This window comes from Triticum dicoccoides, chromosome 3B, assembly GCF_002162155.2.
Source record: "Triticum dicoccoides isolate Atlit2015 ecotype Zavitan chromosome 3B, WEW_v2.0, whole genome shotgun sequence".
NCBI lineage: Eukaryota > Viridiplantae > Streptophyta > Magnoliopsida > Poales > Poaceae > Triticum > Triticum dicoccoides.
Genome location: NC_041385.1, coordinates 841,617,710 through 841,634,477, shown reverse-complemented (window position 1 = coordinate 841,634,477; position 16,768 = coordinate 841,617,710). Strand labels below are relative to the sequence as shown.

The window sequence follows — 16,768 nt, the reverse complement described above, 5'->3', positions numbered from 1 at the left end:
CCGACGCAGTACCTACTTCTCAATGAACAATGAACCGCAGAGGAGCTACTATTACTAGAGAACCTTGTCTCATCCGCAATTTGTGGCACCTAAGAAGGAAATCATTTTGTTGCATGGCTTCTAATTAAACAAGAATTAAAATCAGATCGATTCTACATAGGCAAAGGGATCGTCGACGCAAAAATGACATTTTTTGGCTTCACAGCAAGCAATCGTGCTGCATAGATGGTCGCAGCACATCGACCCCATCATCGCTGCCTGCATTGTCTGCTCCACGCAACAGTCGAGGCTGGCACCCGACGAGGGGCAAAGGCATCGCAGAAACAGAAGAAGGCAGGGGCGAAAGGGCATGTCAATGTCCTTTTTCCCTCGGAAACAATGAGAAATCCAGCACTGGTGTGCCCGGTTTATTTTTCTCTTGAAAAAAAAGTACCCCTGATTTTTTTTAAGAGCATTACCAGGAAACCAGAGGCTGCAAACAATGGCATTGTCTGGCAAATTATATTCATCCTGTCAATCATTGGGCTGGCTGCTTATGGTAAGTTATACTTACCCATGTTTCATCCATTATACAACCGAGCATCGGCCTGCTTTTATTCCAGTTATATAGGTTCCTTCATTCATTCTTGACTCTAACAATGACGACTAGAAAGACGCCACCGGCGCTCCAACCCTGTCACGGGGAATGAGGCGCAGCTCAGAGCCATGCTTCAAGAACACATTGCCTGCAAAATTAACAATAGTTTTACATCAGCGGACATGGAAGAAGGAGAAGGGGCAGATTGACATAGGGAAGTGGTGTCATATTGACTAGACTAAGATAAAACTATACTAAATATATGGCATACCATACGCAAGCCCTAGAATGCCGCTCAGAGTTAATCAAGATATAAGAGAAGGGCAATGAGTGCCCTGAAGATATTTATCTTATGTTCAGAGAGAACTGTGTTTTGAGGAAGAGAGAGCTGCAAAGCTATTAGGTTTATCAAGTACTCCTTTCTACAATCAAACTGGCCACCTTATCTAAGTTCTAGTAGCCAAATTTAGTGCCAGCAGACCAACACAAACCGAATGGTTCATAATATGAACATGCAAAAAAGCAGTGGCCCCAAACAGTTCAACCAGTCTTGCTTAACTCAGACGACTAACTTAGCCCCCAAGAAACTCGAATATTTCTATGCAACATAATTAGTGTGGCGAAAATATATTGTTGCTCTTCTTGTAGCTAACAAAACATTGTTGCATGTCAAGGACTTCCTGTAGCTAACAGAACATTGTTGCATGTCAAGGACTAATTGTAGCTAACAGAACATTGTTGCATGTCAAGAAATCAGTGGCCTCAAACAGCTGCTCAATCAATCTTGCATAACTAAGACAACTAACTTGCCCAGTAACTCAAACATTTTTATGGAACAAAATAGTGTGTCGAAAATATATTGGTGAACTTCTTGTAGCTAACAGAACATTGTTGCATGTCAAGGACTTCTTGTAGCTAACAGAACATTGTTGTGTGTCAACAACTGAAAAAGAACACAGATATGAACAAAATGTAAACGTGGGTATCTGCAAATAGTACCTGCACTTTGCTGTGGGTTGATGCCTACTCCATCTGCAAAGGGAGGAAAAGCAATGTTGTTTCAAGTAAGAACGTTTGTCTATGTCAAACAAACAGGCAAAACAATGCTGAACCAACAATTCTCTGCTATAACCATCTGAATCTGGTCACAAGATTGACAGTTCATAATCAAATGAACAATTGCATCAAAAAGTTAAAGGCTCGTGTCACTAGGTTAGTGCTCACCACCAATAGGCAACAAAACTAATACTACCTCTGTTCATTTTTATAAGACGTTTTAGACATTCAGACACTGTTTAAAACAATACAAAGCAAGCTGTCTGAAACGTCTTATAAAAACAAACGGAGGGAGTAGTTCAAAACTATACTGCAGGTTTCCAGCAAAGTACAAACAAACTAGGAAATAATACATCCATGCATTGCATGCCGAACTAGAATGCCAGCTTTGCTGGGTTCCCAACAAACGAGATTATCAAAAAATAAATTAGCAAAGACAGTTAAAAAACCAAGGACTGCTGTTCCACATTCGTAATCACCAGTTGACCACATCATCATCATGATACAACATGTGGTATGTGATAGGCATCTCATCATCATTCATCAAGCACTGGAAGTCTGATAATATGCAGCGGCCATGTCTAAGATGGACAGCGCTCAACCGGTACAAATCAATAAATCACCCACCTACCAACCCGTAAGGTTAAGGTCATGAAATGCCAAGTATGACCGGAAAGCCTCAGACATGTCCTGGAAGAACTGGCGGGGGGCCACGGACAAACAGTTCCTCGGTAAAACTGCAGCCCGGTAGACTCTCGCGGCGGACCTAATCTAAATCGCGTCAGAGCAACCAGGAGCACCACGGTCCCGACGGAATCCGATGGGAGGACGCGCGGAGGTTGGGGGCGGGGGCGGGGGGGCGTTACCGTTGGTGATGATGGCGCTGGTCTGGGGCGGGACCTTGAACTCCTCGGCGGCGAACTTGAGCACCGCGGTGAAGGGCGCCGCCTCCGGCACGCTGAACCTGCGAACCCACCGCACGACACACACGGATCAGGACGAGATCTGGTCCGAGGAGGGGAGGAGAGAGAGGGGGAGATCTGTACTCACACTTTGAAGGGGAGCTTGGGGTCGGAGGTGAGGATCACCTTGAACGACACCTTCCCCCCGCCGCCGCCGCCGCCGCCGCCCGCCGCCGCCATGGGTGCCGCCGCCGCCTCCGCCTTGGTTCGCCTTGCCGATGCGATGCGATGCGATGCGCCTCACGAGTCCTGCTGGCCCTTCTTTTTGTGTAGGAAAACTCCTTTTGGCGTTACTACTTTTTCACTTCTTTCCCCTTTTTATTCCGTTGGAGAAAATATTTATGCAGATCCGACGAATATCTCCAAAGTAAATGCACATTGTGAAAAATTATGGAATCCAATAACTCCCAAACGTTCGGATTTTAAGCATTTCGTCCCGAACGTTTTTATATGACAACTTTAGTTTGTAGGATTTTAAGCCAACTTCGTCCTTCTTCGGGTTTTTTTTTATCAGAAAATTGCCATGTTTCCCTAATCTCACGCAAACTAAACTTGCCATCTAAACCCGTTCGAGTTGCCATGCTTAACTCCCGAACGTTCGGGAGTTATCATTACCGAAAATTATATATCTGTACCATGAAGACATATTTTTGCAGTTCCCGTCTCTCACTCACACATCCCCTACTACTAAATGAGATCCACCTTCACGAGCTCACCGAGGATGAAATCCTATGGAAACATACGATTGGTGGGCGATACTGGGCGGCATCCGCATACAAAGCGCAATTCCTAGGGATGGTTGCGCCTTCAAGATGGAATTTGGATGGCGGATAGATTGTCAAAGCGAGGGTGGGCAAATTGTGGTCTTTGCCCTCTTCGCAAGAGGGTGCAAGAATGCGGATCTCATCTCCTCTACAAATGCCGCTACACCCGGCGGCTATGGTCTTTGGTCATTGAGAAATTCCTCATACTCGGGCTTGGCACATCCGTTGGGCCCTTGCTCGACTCGGTGGAAGAGTGGTCGGCAAGCACTCGGCACGCCAAAACAACAAGCCAAGGCCTCCCTCATCATGCCTGTCTCATAGACAATATGAAACGAGCGAAACAAACGCAAGACTTCTCAAACATAAGAGCGCTCCACCACTGATCTTGCTTTCATCCATCTCTATCGAGGCCAACGTTTGAGTCATCGTCGGTGCAAAGAAGCTAGGGTCCTTTATTTCGCGAGAGTAATCCGCATGTCGTGTCTCTGGGTCTCTTGTAACAAACTCTATCATCTCTTATTAATGGAGGAGGCAAAGCTTTTTGCCTCCGTTCCAAAAACAAAAAAAAAAAATCCCCTTCTCCGGCAACAGACACCAGACCAGCGGAGCCTGAACAAGCTTCAGTTAAGGCTATGCAAACTGCAGGTTCAGCAACGGTGAACAAAGAAAGCAAAATATCTCTGATGATCAACAGATTGATGATGCGTTCACAGATAACACCACAGCCTTTGCAGGACAGCATTTTACACACAACTATGATCGATAAACCGACCACCGGCTTCAGTTCACGACTACCGCTTGCTTGACAGGCCTTGCAGCTGCAGAGTTACAACCTCAAAATTTCTGCAGCTACAAGGAGCAGCAAACAAGATCAAGACTCGAAATACAACTCCATGCCCGCCCCGACGACAACCGGAACCAAGAGAAAAACAACAACGAATAAATAGCACCTGAGGCGGTGCCAATGCCGATGCTAGTAGTACATGGGAGTGTTGTTCCAGAACGATCCGGGCAAAACGACTGCGTAACCAACCGGATTCCAAGCTCTCGCGCCGAGTTCCAAGCACCCAGGTCTCTTCTTCAGAGCTGCGAGGGGATCTCGCCTTCCTCCAAGTCCAGGTCGTCCCAGAGCTTCAACGGGGACCTCATTTCGCCGTACCCGTCCACGTCCGTCATCTCGAGATCAAAGTTGAGGAAGTCGTCGGGGTTCAAGTCCCCGAACAGCTCCTCGTAGGCGTCTCCCATCTCCTGCTCCAACTCCACGCTGGGAAGCTCCGAGAGCAGCAGCCCCTGGGCGTCATCCGTGTCCAGCGGGTAGACTTTCGTGAGAGATCTCTTTTTCAGAGCTTCAGGAGTTGCATTCTTCAGTGGCAGCGTGCTCTGTAGGTTGTGTTCTTCTTCCTGAGTACAGCTCGAGACCTCAGATGCTAGAGTACTGATGGGAGACAGCACTGAAGAATCCGTCTTGCAATCCATATCTTTCGGTGGACCAATGTTGCCAGGATCTGAAGCTGCATGGTTCTTGGGGTCTATGACCTGCCCCTCTAAGGTCCCGCCTTCAACTCCTTCGTCCAAGTCCACTGGGTAGACTTCCATGCAGGATTTAGTAGTCTTGGGAGCCCCAGGAGTTGTATTCGATGCCATCTTGCTATGTTGATTAACTTCTCCCTGTTTACCGCCTAAACCAAGACCATGGACATACGACGGCATGCTATCCATCTTAGGTTCACTCATAACCTTCACTTGAGAAAGATTTGCGGTATGTGACGGTCCACAATCCTTGAGATCAATAACCTGCGTCTCTGGAGACAACTCGCCTTCCTCTATTTCTTCCTCCTTAAACTCGGTGCCTTCTATAGGAGGGCTATCATTCGAGCTGCCAGGGGGCTGCTCATTTCTGCTAATCCTGTTTGCGGGCTTCTCGACTTGAAACTCGTAACTATCTGATGGAAGGAAGACATTGATAGTTGGGTACTCGACAATAAGAGTGCCCCTCAGTTGGGGGCGCAAGGGCTCTTCTATATTGAGTTGACGGCGTGGCGACTTTGAATTCTATAGCAATGTTAAACACAAGAAGTCAGTTTAATACAAATTTAGAGCAAAGATCAATAACCGCAGAAGACACATGGTAACTTGACTGCAGTACCTTGGCAGACTTCTGAATGAACAGTTTCAAATCACGCAGTTCAGTATTGCGATATGGCGTAAGCTGGTCCTTCCACGGGGAAGGAGTCAGATGCTTTTCCAATAAAGAGAGCAAGCTTGCATTCTCGTCTGTCCTGGAAAAGAAGGCATAATGAGGATTGAAGGAAACGGATATTCTGTATTTATGTGTGGCTCAAACTAACTAGCGCAACATATATATGAATGTTTAGCTCTGCTTGACTGCTTCCAAATGTTTGGTAGTACTAAAGAAATTGCAGAGATAATATGTGACATGGGAAGTTTGAAAATGATAAGACAATCTCCATAACATACAGAGCAACTATTTCAGAAATTTACTCTTGTACTAAATCAGCGACCATTAATATGGATCGGAGGGAGTAGCTTTTACATATATATCTTGAAATGGTGCTAAACTAACAAGGATTGCAAACAGGAAAAATAGGAGGACACATTTGATGCTGATAGATTAGAAAACTTACTGGTCGTCAGTTAGGACAATATCTGTTGAATTGAACTTCCACTCGACTGTCCAGTATATGCAGTCACTTCTGAAAAGAGATATTTACACATAAGGACGGGGAGTGATACGATACCACTGGTAAGGTTCATTCAAATGTATTTAGACATGGGATGCTTGCACAAATTATTAACAAAATAAAACATTTATATTGGTTCTCAACGTGTTGTAGCCAACATGCTGACAGTGCTTCTGTTATTGCCTAAATAGCAAGGAGAGGACAAACTTGCAAGGAGAACTTATCAGAATCATGCAAAGGCCAAACTGAATCGTAATCACATTAAGTATGACACGAACCACAACAATCAAGGACTCTAGAGCAAACTTGCCGAACTTCCGAGTAGCAAAAGTTGTTGAGCAACTGGAGTAGCAAAAGTTGCATGGAAAACTTATCAGAATCACAGACTACATTAAGTACGCAGGACCATACATACACCGGTGCAACTGGAGCAGCTGCACAGGCCCCCCAACTTTCTTTTATGTTTTTTAGGCAGTTCTTTTAAGTATTATATCAGTTCTGATTAAGGGATTAAAGATTAATCAGTTTGCTGAACTATAAATAAAGAGAAAAAGACACAGGCCAACCATGGAACCAAACAACAACCCAGGCCCATGGCCCAACTATTGTCTCTCTCTCATCTCTTTCTATCACATTCATGCGCAGGAGAACTCTAGAGTCAGTTTACATAGCGCATCAAATTCCACATGGCCTCTCTCTTCCTTGACTCGCCCCAGCTCAGTGGCAAATCAAATCTCTCCAAATTAAATAACTGGAGTATGCTTGCTCTAGTCTCCTCTGATGGCTTCTCAATTTCCTGAGAAGAGAGGTGTCGATGGCAGTGGGCTGCAGGTTAGTTCAACTGCAACATAGTATAAATTAGTGGTTTTCCTACTGATTTTACATTCAATCCTCCCTTCAGAAAATCTGAACAATCGGGGTCATGTTTCGCTGCTTGGTCTGTGCTCGCGGCACAGAGCAAGCAGAGACCCAAGCGTCGCCGCCCCATGGTCTGCATCAGCCTGAGTCAACAGCCGGACTGCCGAAGGTTGTTTCATCTCTTGTCTTGCCCCTCTGTTCTTTAGTTTCTCTTTTAAGGAAGTCTTTGTTCTTTAGTTAATTGGTTGTTCTTTCCTGAAGTTGTGCATCCTTCTAGCTTCTGCATCCTACTTTTCTAAGATGTCTTCTAGTTCTAGACATAGGAGATTTCTGTTTAATCCTTTGAGAAATCTATACTGCTACTACAAATGGTCAATGAAAAATATTTTAATTGACTTCCTTATATATCACCCGGACCCAAATTTTTGAGCCGCAATGATGTCAACAAGTAGATGATTACTGAATACATAGGCAAAGCAACAACTCAAACAAGATAGAGAGCATTTCACTTCTCCACAGCATCCATTTGCTTTCAGTAGCTTCAGCTTCAGTCAACAGTTATTGACACAAAATTAACTTTACTTGAGTAACATATCATCATCATCATCATCATATCGCGATAGACAGGATCGATTCGATCGATCGAAAGAGCGGCACAAAGATATACCTCCTGTCGTGCCGGGAGCGGTTCCGTTCCCTCCTGGTCATGCCCCTGGGGAGGAAGGCGAGCCGGACGCCGCGGCGCTCCGCGGCCTTGCGGAGGAAGGAGAGCCACGACGGCAGCTGGGCGCCGTGGCGTCCCTCGAAGCTGCAGCCGTAGTTGCGGCCGAAGTCGCCGAGCAGCCTGTGGGCCGACTCCCTGACCAGGCCCGTCTCCTCCAGCAAGTTGTAATCTGCACGCGGGGAAAAACAGGGGACGGACGGTGAGCGCGGATGGAGGCCACGGCGAGCGAGGGAGGGGGTGGGCCGGGGCGGATCCGTCACCGGAGAGGAGCTGGCTGTCGTCGAACTGGGCGAGCGGGACGGGGACGGTGCGGGGGCGCTTGCCGGAGCAGGCGGCGCGGCGCTTGTGGGCCTGCACGCAGGGGAGGCTGCAGGTGAGGCGCGAGCAGCCCGGGCACCGGTACTTCCACGGCTGCTCCCCGCACTCCTGGCACGGGGCGCCCCTCTCCCCGCCGCCGGAGCCGGAGGCGGCGGCGGCGCTGGGGGGCGGGCCCTGCGCGGGCGGCTCCCCCTCCATGCCTAGGCCGGGGGGCTGGCGGCGCGGCGGCGGCGGTGGGGGTTTTCTGGCTAGGGTTTAGTGAGGGGTTTAGCTGCGGGGCGGGGCGGGGCGGCCGCTCGGTCGGCGGCGGTGTCTCTCTGGCGGCGAGCGAGGTGGGAAAGGTGGGGTTTTTATCCGCCGGAGGATGATACACCAATTACTGATTTCTATTTCTGCTTTTTTTTTTTGAGAAATTCTTCATTCAAATTACGAATCAGTACAAAGTTGACTCTTACAAGCACACTGAAACGCAAAAACAAAAAGGACCATGAACACCTAGAGTACCCTAAGACAACCATAACACAAAAAGATCTCCGGAGCCCTGTGTCATCATCCCTTAATCTTGAGAGAAGACCCCTACAACAGAAGGATCTGCAATCAGTCGCAAACAGGTCACCATCTTCGACCACGGTAGAATTGTCGCCACGCTGCTTCCTCCTTTCTTGACACCATCGCTGAGAGGGCATGGATATCAATCCAACACACCTGCAACAGCCGTCGCCATCTTTGGCTTTGAGTACCGCGAAAAATGTCCCTTCCGAAAGGAAGAGAACTCGAGTCATCCGACCGGTCCAGCACCGCGGCCGGGCCATCCGCCCGGACAAAGCAGGATCTCCCACCAGCATCAACGCAGAGGAAGGAGAAGAACAGCAGCAGCAAATCATACCAATAAGGAAGAAGAAAGGTCTTCGTCTCCCTGCATCCATCGCCCATCTGAGGATCCAAACGGCCAGTGCCGATGGACCTCCAACCACCATAGCCCGCGACCTCGACGAGATCCGGGGATCCCCAATACCGCTGGCTCCTAGACGAAGGCAAAAGCCTCGCCTGACCACGAACGGAGCCCGGAGAAACTTATTCCGACGCAACACCACCGCAACGGCCTCGGCGGCGTCTCCCTCAACCCTAACCCTACTGCACACCCACCTAGAGAACAGACCCGGGGTTCCCCCTCCCTCCCGCCGCCGGAGCGGCCGACGGAGAGAGAGGGAACCGGCGGCGTCACGGGCAGCGCGCAAGGGATCCCGGTCGCCTCCTCCGATCGCCTGATGCGATCTTGGCGGAACTTCTTTTGTTATAAATTACCAATTTCTGCTTTGATATGTTTGATAGGGTGCAAAATAAAGATTTTTTTCTAGGGTTAGAGTCACCTATAAGAAACTCCATAAATTGAGTTAACGATTTATGGTTGTCGTCGAATTTTTTCCGGGAGGAGGGGGGGAGGTGTGTTAGTTCTTCAAGAATCTGAGAGCATCTCCAGCCGCGCCCCCAACAGCCCCCCCCCCTTCCCCCGGTGTTTTTTAGCGTCGGCGGCCGAAAATCGGCCCAGTTGCGTCCCCGGGAGCCCGTTTTTCGTCGGTTTGGGCCGAAACTGGCGCCGGCGGACCCAGGCCGAACCCGACACGTTGGGGGGCGTCTGGTGGCGCCGGGGGACGCGTTTTTGGCGCGAACGGGGATGGGCCCACCGAATCAGCGAGACGCCGCTTCATCGTCCTCATCGCCTCGGGAATCAGTGCCAAGGCTGCCGCGCCGGTCAGCCTCCATTGGTGCCTCACAGGCGGCGCGGTGAAGGCGGCACCGACGGGCATCCCGCCCGCTCCCGCCACGCGTCGCTCGGCATGCAGGCTCTCACCGCCCCGCTGCAGCTATAAAAGCCGATCTCCCCGCCGGACAGCTGCCACACATCGCCTCGCATCGCCACACAAAGCAACACACTCCCCCTTCCCACCGACGAGCAATGGCTGAGAGGTACCCAGGCGACGGCGCGGCGGCGAACGGCTTCGGAGGCGCGCCTCCTCTACGAGGCCGACTATCCGGTGCCCCGGGGCATGCGTGTGCCGGAGTCGTGGAAGTTGAGCGTGGACGGTGTCCCGGTGCCCGAAGGGGCTGCACGGCGGGCCGAGATCGCCCGCATCCGCTTGTCGCTGACGGAGGCGCAGCAGAACAAGCCGAGGTACGCCGCCGACAGCCACACGCTATGGACGATGTACTTCGAGCGCCGCCGTGAAGACCAGATCGCCTCCGCCAACGGCATCATCCCCCGCGGACGCATCAACGCCGACGGGCGGCGCGAGTGGTGAGGTGTGCCCGGCCGCACCCTCGAGGCCGTCCTCGACCACATCGAGGCCGGCAACACGCCGCGCCTCGAGTACCCGTCGCGGCATGGCAGCTCCTGGATGTAGTGGCGAATTGAGTCGGGGGCGTCCTCGTCGTCGGGCTTCGGAGCCGGAGCCGGAAGAGATACCGCACCCGCAGCGGCGCCTTCATCATCAACGAGGGTGCTCGCCCCTCCACGCGCTCCCTCCGCTTGGTCCGGCCGAAGCCCGAGCTGGGGCTGCTCCTCATGAAGCCGGAACACGCGGACATGGTGGCCCCGATGATGAGGCCGCCCTCAAGTGGGCGAGGGAGGACTACGTCCGCGAGAAGGTGCTCCGCCAGCGCCGGGCATACGCGGAGCTCCAGGCCCGGCATCGCAGACGCGAGGAGGGTGGTGTCATCGTCCTCGATAGCAACGAGGAGGACGAGGCCGGTCCGTCCAACCCCCCACCGCGCGTCGGCGACCCTGGCCAGGGGTGCAGTACGGACGGTGGTGGCTCCTCGGCATGTAGATGGCGAGCGGTGGCCGCGGCGTAGCAGGGATAGGCATAGTTGTAGGCGTAGTTTGCATGTTCATTTGTTTTTGTACAAATTTCAATGAAGTATCGCCGAGTTTGTGCCAGATCGCCGACTTTGTACAAATTTGTATGAAATATCACCGAATTCGCGCGATTTTGGCGGCGACCTGGGGGCATCGACTGGGAATTCAGTCGCCCCCACGCGCCAAGCAAGCGCCGGTTCGGCCTCAGGTGGCTCTTTTTCGGCGTTCTGGGGGGCCGAACGGCTGGAGATGCTCTTAAAGCTTAGGAACTCGCTGGAGTGGCAATGCTGAACCTTGCAACCCTAATCCATGTTGATTATGGTTGCGAGGTAGAGTTCAAAGTCTGTGTGGGGTTGCAAAGTGGAGTTTAGGGCTTGTTTGGGACTGCTTCGCTTCATCAAAATCAACTTCACTCCACCAAATCCACTTTGAAGCAGTTTCATACAGAAGTTGTAGCACTACCGAAGAGAATGTTTGGCTTCCATGCAGCTCCGGTTTCAAGAATGGGAAATTTGGTGGAAAGGATCTATTTGATTGGTTGAGGGGGGAGAAATGAAGGGGTATCCACTTACTGGTGGCAGTGGTGGGTAATTTTTCCACAACTTCAACTTCTAGAGGTTTTTAAAGCACCCCTTGAAGAGCTTCATAAAAATTGGGGAGTTGTACCTCTGATTCTACAAAAGAAAAAAATCCGGAGCGGCATATCATGGGTTACCCTATTTGGCTTGTGTTTTCCAGAGTGAAGCTGAATTTTAAGGAGCAGAGCTGCCCCAAACAGTCTCTAAGCCAACACAGAATAAGATCGCAAGGTGGAGTTGAAGTCAACGCCGATTGGTGGAGCTGTTGGTACATCATTCAAATGAGCACATCGTGGCACCGACTAGGTAGCCGTTGAGCCAACCAAAATTTAAATCATGGTACAGCCATTCTTCGTTTCTAGTGCAATTGTTGGTTTAATTTTTTGCCAGATACAAAATTTGTTAATCTTAACATTTCCTCTAATGTGTCATTATACATATGTTATTTTTGTCTCTTAAATGGTTACTCCTAAATAAAACTCGATCACTTGTTCTTCTTTAAAATATGTTCAATTAGAGTTCTGTTTTTTCACTTCCAAAAATGCCACCTATGATTTTGCCCTTTACATATACCCATGTAGTAAAAAGGCTGATGTTTTGGACATAATTCTAGTAAAACATGGAAGTAGATTAATGAGCTTGAGCTCGAGTGACCAATAAAATCTAGAAAAAACAGAAATAAAAAGATCTGAAGAAAAGATATGGCAGTTTTTGATAAATATTTTAAATGCTTGACTTCCACGAATGCCATTTCATGATGAAATTTGGCAAGCATTGAAAACATTTGTCAAAGTTTGTCGCTAATTTTTTTAAAATTTTGTTTTCAACTTCTTTGGAATTTTACTGTTCACTCAAGCTCATGTGAGGTCGAGCTGAGAACGGCACTTTCGGTAAAACATCTAAAACTTTCGCTCTCAGTATAGTTTAAGTGTTTGTATTCGGTGTGTAAAAATTGTATTTGTATCTGTAGGAACGCCCATAATCTCTTATTTTTTTAATTTTATAACTTGATTAATAAATACTCCCTCCGTCCGGAAATACTTGTCATCAAAATGGATAAAAGGGGACGTATCTAGATGTATTTTAGTTCTAGATATATCTCTTTTTATCCATTTTGATGGCAAGTATTTTCGGACGGAGGGAGTAGTGGTTAAATTATCAAAACGGTGTTTTGAAGGGAGTACACTGTTAAAAAAAATCACATTTCATATATAGAGTATTTCTCATAGCAGTATGGAATTTTTTAGGTCGTATATACAACCCCCATTAAGCAATCTGATTATTATTATTATATATCTAGTTCAAAGTTTATTTTTTAGAATTCAGCATTTTTATGACTTCTTTTTTAGCGTATGTTTACAGGCGGGTGATAGGCGCCGGCGGACCGGCCCAAATTTGGGCCGGTCCGCTCGCAGCCATATGATTTGGATGATGCTAACCGTACGATACACAACGGGTCGGTACAGAAAAGATTCCCCTGAATCTCGTCGCTTCTTTCATCTCGCCAGCCGCACAAGCTCTCTGTTTGCCGCCTTCACCTACCGCCTCGTCGCCGGCCCTCGCCCTCGCCCTCGCCAGCCCTCGCCCTCGCCGGTCTTCCTGGTCGCTGGTTGCAGCATCAAATGGTGGGAGAAGCAAAAAAACACACGGTGGAAGCAAAAACCTGTGCCGGTTCCAGCAAAACAAAAACATGGTGGAAGCAAAAAAAATGGGACACCTGTTCTAGTAAAAAACACAAAATGCGTGGAAGCAAAAAGCATGAGACACCGTTCCAGCAAAAATACAATATGGTGGAAGCAAAAATGAGACGCAATTCCAGCAAAGCCAAGACGATGGTAGCAAAAATTGGGTTGGTTCCAGCAAAATCTAAAGGCGGTAGTAGCAAACATTGGGGATAGTTGCAGCAAAAAACAAACTAGTTCCAGCATTGCGCGTCGTGGGTATAGCACCTCCGTCAGGTCGTGGTCACCACCGCCGGGATGGACTCCCGCTGGTTGCAGCTTCGTCATGGGTGTTTGCAACAAATCATAGCAAGGTTGCAGCTCAGCATCGTTGGATGTGTTGTCGAAACCACGAGCAAATGCTGGTTCCAACACCAGAGATTGCCGGTTCCGGCATCTCTACGTACGGTTTCAGCAAACGCGACGACCGGATGTAACACCGCCGGTGAGCAAAAAAATCACACCGGTTCCAACAAGTCGCCGGTCCTAGCTCGCCACCGCGCCATGGCCTCCCAAGTTGCAACCAGGAGGGGGGATAGGGACGGGCCATGGCCTCCCAAGTTGCAAGCAACCGTGGCCATAACGGCCAAAAAATTGACGCCGATGGGGCTTGCAGCACCCCAGTGCGTCGGTCTCCGCCAACCCTCGCAGTAGCACGCCGGCGACCGGCAGCTCTCACATAAAAATCTCAGCAGCGCTCGTGAGGTGAGAGGTTGGGTGAGATGTTGAATGCGGCGCAGTTGGTGAAGAAAAAGAGGATTGGATCTGATGGTAGGTGGAAGAAGACTGAGGGAGATAAGGATGGAGCGGTGGGGCAACTTGTGGGCCACAGGCACACGTGACGAGCGACGCGAGGGTGTCCACACAGGTATTCGGCCGGTCGACCGGGTATAAACATTACCCATGTTTACATGCCTCTTTTTAGGATATGTTTTGTTGACTTATGTGTATAGATTTTCTTCACACTCGCATGGAAATGTAAGAGAGTGAGAGATGTATTTAGAGGCCCATAGCGCCTGCCATACCACAAGCCCACGCGGCCCGCGCCGCCAAGCGGGCCGTCGCCGTCGTGTCCCCATCCTTTCCAGCTCGAGCGCCGCCGCCGGGCAGTCGCCCCACCGCTGCCGCAACACTGTTCCGGTTGCACGCCGGAATCGAATCCGCTCGTCTCTTCTCGTCCGACTCCTCCCCGCCAGTCTCCGAGTTGCCGCCTGAAGCGGCGGGTCGGGTCGGATTCAGAGAGGGACCTGCCACTCTCCACCTCGCCCTCCGGCGACGGCGGCGGCGACCTCGCTTGGCCGAACCACACCGACACGCCGGTGAGTTCCGACACGCCGGTGAGTTCCGACCCGCCTTGCCCCCCTCGCTCCTCTAGATCCCTCTCGCTGGGAGAACCCCTGCCTAAAATGGTGAGATTCTGAACTATGCCCCGTTTGATAGCTCAGTTTTTTTCCAAGTATTGTTCGGAAGAATGCAGAGGCCGGTGGTTCAAGCGAGAAAGAGCACACACCAATCCATGTATTATTGCAATTATTATGCAAAACATCCGGTCCGAGCAACAAGACAATACATAAGCGTAGCGAAGCATTCACATGTGAAAGCCATTGAATAATTCAGGTACATGGCGCACGAACTCTACTTATTTGGACTGCAGAAATGGTTTCTTGTGCTCATGCACCGGACACAAGTTTTCCCACGCTCAATCTTGTGAACAACAACAACAACAACAACAACAACGAAAACCACACCACCGGTAACTTGAGATTGCTTCTGAATCCATAATGAAGTCTTCTTCTCACCCCAGATTTTCTCCCAGTTTCCTTATCCTGAAAACACACCCTGAGATCACTAAAGGGAGAGAAAAAAGAAAACCGTACCTGAGTTCCTTAAATTGATATGGGTAGATAACATCGGGAGCTAAGAACTATCAGTATATATTCATGCCATCTGATTTAACTGAGATTCCTTAAAATACTTGCAAATTAAAACGATGAAAAACAGTAGGGAGTCTTTTAGACATTGAATCGGTTGATTATCTGCACACATTTGTTCAAAATCCTGCAATGCACAACTTGATACTTTACACTGAAACTGAAACATTGTTCCCACTCATCATTCGTACCATGTCTCCTCTGCCGCATAAGATCTCCAAACTGAATGGAGCAATTGCGCGCAGTTCTGAAAATTGCTTGCTCCTAAGTGAATTAATTCGAAGGGAACTTACTCCCAAAGGGACCTTTATACTAAACTGAAGGAAATATGTTTTGCAATAAAAAATATCAACTAAATAATCAGGACTGATATAAGTGCAGAAAAATATTGGAGCCATATTGCTGAGTCTTGCACTAATGCAAAGCACATTTAGCCTTGTAAGAAGTAGGGAAATAAATGAACATTGGACTATGTCTTATACATATGTTAATAAATTTTGTTTTGCCAGCAGGTGGAATAGGGAAGGTATGCCGTATGCTTACAGATTTCCTTCGGAGTTGTTTGCCAACAAACATATCAACTGGAGATGGTATCAGCTTGAAGTTGAGGGCATCCTTTGATATTATACTCCACCTGACCAGAGGATGACAAACCTTTCAAGCAGGATAGTGCCCCACAATCTTTGATGGTTAAGTTGGTCAATGCCTTGCATGAGTGGAGCCTTATGGTTATTAAAGCTGAACACGTCATTATTTCAACTTCACTTAGCTCAAGCTCGTCCTCCTCAGAACAATTGAAGTCAATCTTAACATCCTTCAGGGAGGACATACCAATCAAGGATAGTTTCTTCAGGTATGGCAGCTCCTCAAATGGTGGCAGGGTTTTCATTGCTGTACAGTCTTGGAGTTGGAGGCTTTCCAAATTGCCGAGTGAGAAATTTCGTCCCAACCATGTTGGAGTAGCACCGGCATAGTTTATGACAAGAAGATGTGCAAGGTCACCATGCGGTTGAAGACCCTCGATCACTTCTTTCTGAACATCACTATTTTCTCCCCACGAGAGTGACAGTGTCCTCAGATGTTTCTTATCTTTAATCCTTGCACAGCTGGCCTCTGCCTTATCTCTGACATTCTCAAGACCAAGGATACTAAGCGACCCTTTGATCTCCTGTAAGTGTTCCAGCTGCGAAATATTGAAGGCACTCCCTTGTTGAACCTGAAATTCATTCAGCTCTTGTAAAAACTTAAGTTCCCCAACTCTTGATATCTTTGAGTGCAATGATCCCGGCCTCGGAACAAGCAGATACCGTAGGTTCAAGAGATTACTGATATACTTAGGCAAATCATTTAGACCACTCCAACGTGTGATGTCCAATACCATTAGGTGGTAGAGCTTACATATGGCCTCAGGTAAAGGTTTGTGCTGGTCAGAACTATACCTCAGTTCTAAATAGCGGAGGTGGATGAACTTTTCGACACTGGATAGCAAACTGTCAACATTGAAGGGCATTGCTGATAACTGAAGTATCTGGATATAATTTAATTTCTCCAAAACCCCTATAAACTTTTCAGAGAAGTTCTTATCATATACACCCACAAGCATTAAACTCTCCAATGTTTTCAGAACACCTTTCTTCTCAATTTCATCCAACTTATCTTCAAAGGTTTCATGACGCCCTATAATTTCTTCCTTGTAAACCGACTCAGTCCAGATGCCCAG

The 16,768-nt window shown here is 48.7% G+C and overlaps 2 protein-coding genes and 1 long non-coding RNA gene across 5 annotated transcripts; 1 reads left to right on the top strand and 2 right to left on the bottom strand.

Annotated features, from left to right (window-relative positions):
* Window positions 1-439: 439 nt before the first annotated feature.
* On the bottom strand, window positions 440-2,844 carry LOC119278839 (ubiquitin-fold modifier 1-like). The gene is made up of 4 exons (XM_037560175.1): window positions 2,684-2,844; window positions 2,500-2,597; window positions 1,577-1,609; window positions 440-725 (listed from the first exon to the last, which is right to left on the bottom strand). The coding sequence occupies exons 1-4, from the start codon at window positions 2,773-2,775 to the stop codon at window positions 646-648; spliced, it is 303 nt and encodes a 100-aa protein (XP_037416072.1). The 5' UTR covers window positions 2,776-2,844; the 3' UTR covers window positions 440-645.
* Window positions 2,845-4,016: 1,172 nt separating this feature from the next.
* On the bottom strand, window positions 4,017-8,174 carry LOC119278838 (putative box C/D snoRNA protein SPCC613.07). Its single transcript, XM_037560174.1, has 5 exons — window positions 7,904-8,174; window positions 7,587-7,812; window positions 6,005-6,073; window positions 5,506-5,638; window positions 4,017-5,411 (listed from the first exon to the last, which is right to left on the bottom strand). Exons 1-5 carry the CDS (start codon window positions 8,157-8,159, stop codon window positions 4,440-4,442), a joined length of 1,656 nt encoding a protein of 551 aa, XP_037416071.1. The 5' UTR covers window positions 8,160-8,174; the 3' UTR covers window positions 4,017-4,439.
* Window positions 8,175-14,151: 5,977 nt separating this feature from the next.
* Window positions 14,152-16,350, top strand: LOC119278837. Of its 3 annotated transcripts, none has more exons than XR_005137994.1 (3): window positions 14,152-14,436; window positions 14,563-14,734; window positions 15,561-16,350. It is a non-coding gene; the product is annotated as an uncharacterized LOC119278837 (long non-coding RNA). The 3 variants fall into 3 exon arrangements; XR_005137992.1 differs by having other exon boundaries at window positions 14,152-14,454; XR_005137993.1 differs by having other exon boundaries at window positions 14,152-14,454; window positions 14,558-14,734.
* The last annotated feature ends 418 nt before the right edge of the window (window positions 16,351-16,768 follow it).

Coding starts and splice junctions, on each gene's coding strand:
- LOC119278839 (XM_037560175.1), bottom strand. CDS start 2,775: ATGGCGGCGGCGGGCGGCGGCGGCGGCGGCGGCGGGGGGAAGGTGTCG. Junction 2,598..2,683: donor CCCAAGCTCCCCTTCAAAGT/GTGAGTACAGAT, acceptor GTGGGTTCGCAG/GTTCAGCGTGCCGGAGGCGG. Junction 726..1,576: donor CAACCCACAGCAAAGTGCAG/GTACTATTTGCA, acceptor TTAATTTTGCAG/GCAATGTGTTCTTGAAGCAT.
- LOC119278838 (XM_037560174.1), bottom strand. CDS start 8,159: ATGGAGGGGGAGCCGCCCGCGCAGGGCCCGCCCCCCAGCGCCGCCGCC. Junction 6,074..7,586: donor CGCTCCCGGCACGACAGGAG/GTATATCTTTGT, acceptor ATCTCTTTTCAG/AAGTGACTGCATATACTGGA. Junction 5,639..6,004: donor ATTGTCCTAACTGACGACCA/GTAAGTTTTCTA, acceptor CTTCTTTTCCAG/GACAGACGAGAATGCAAGCT.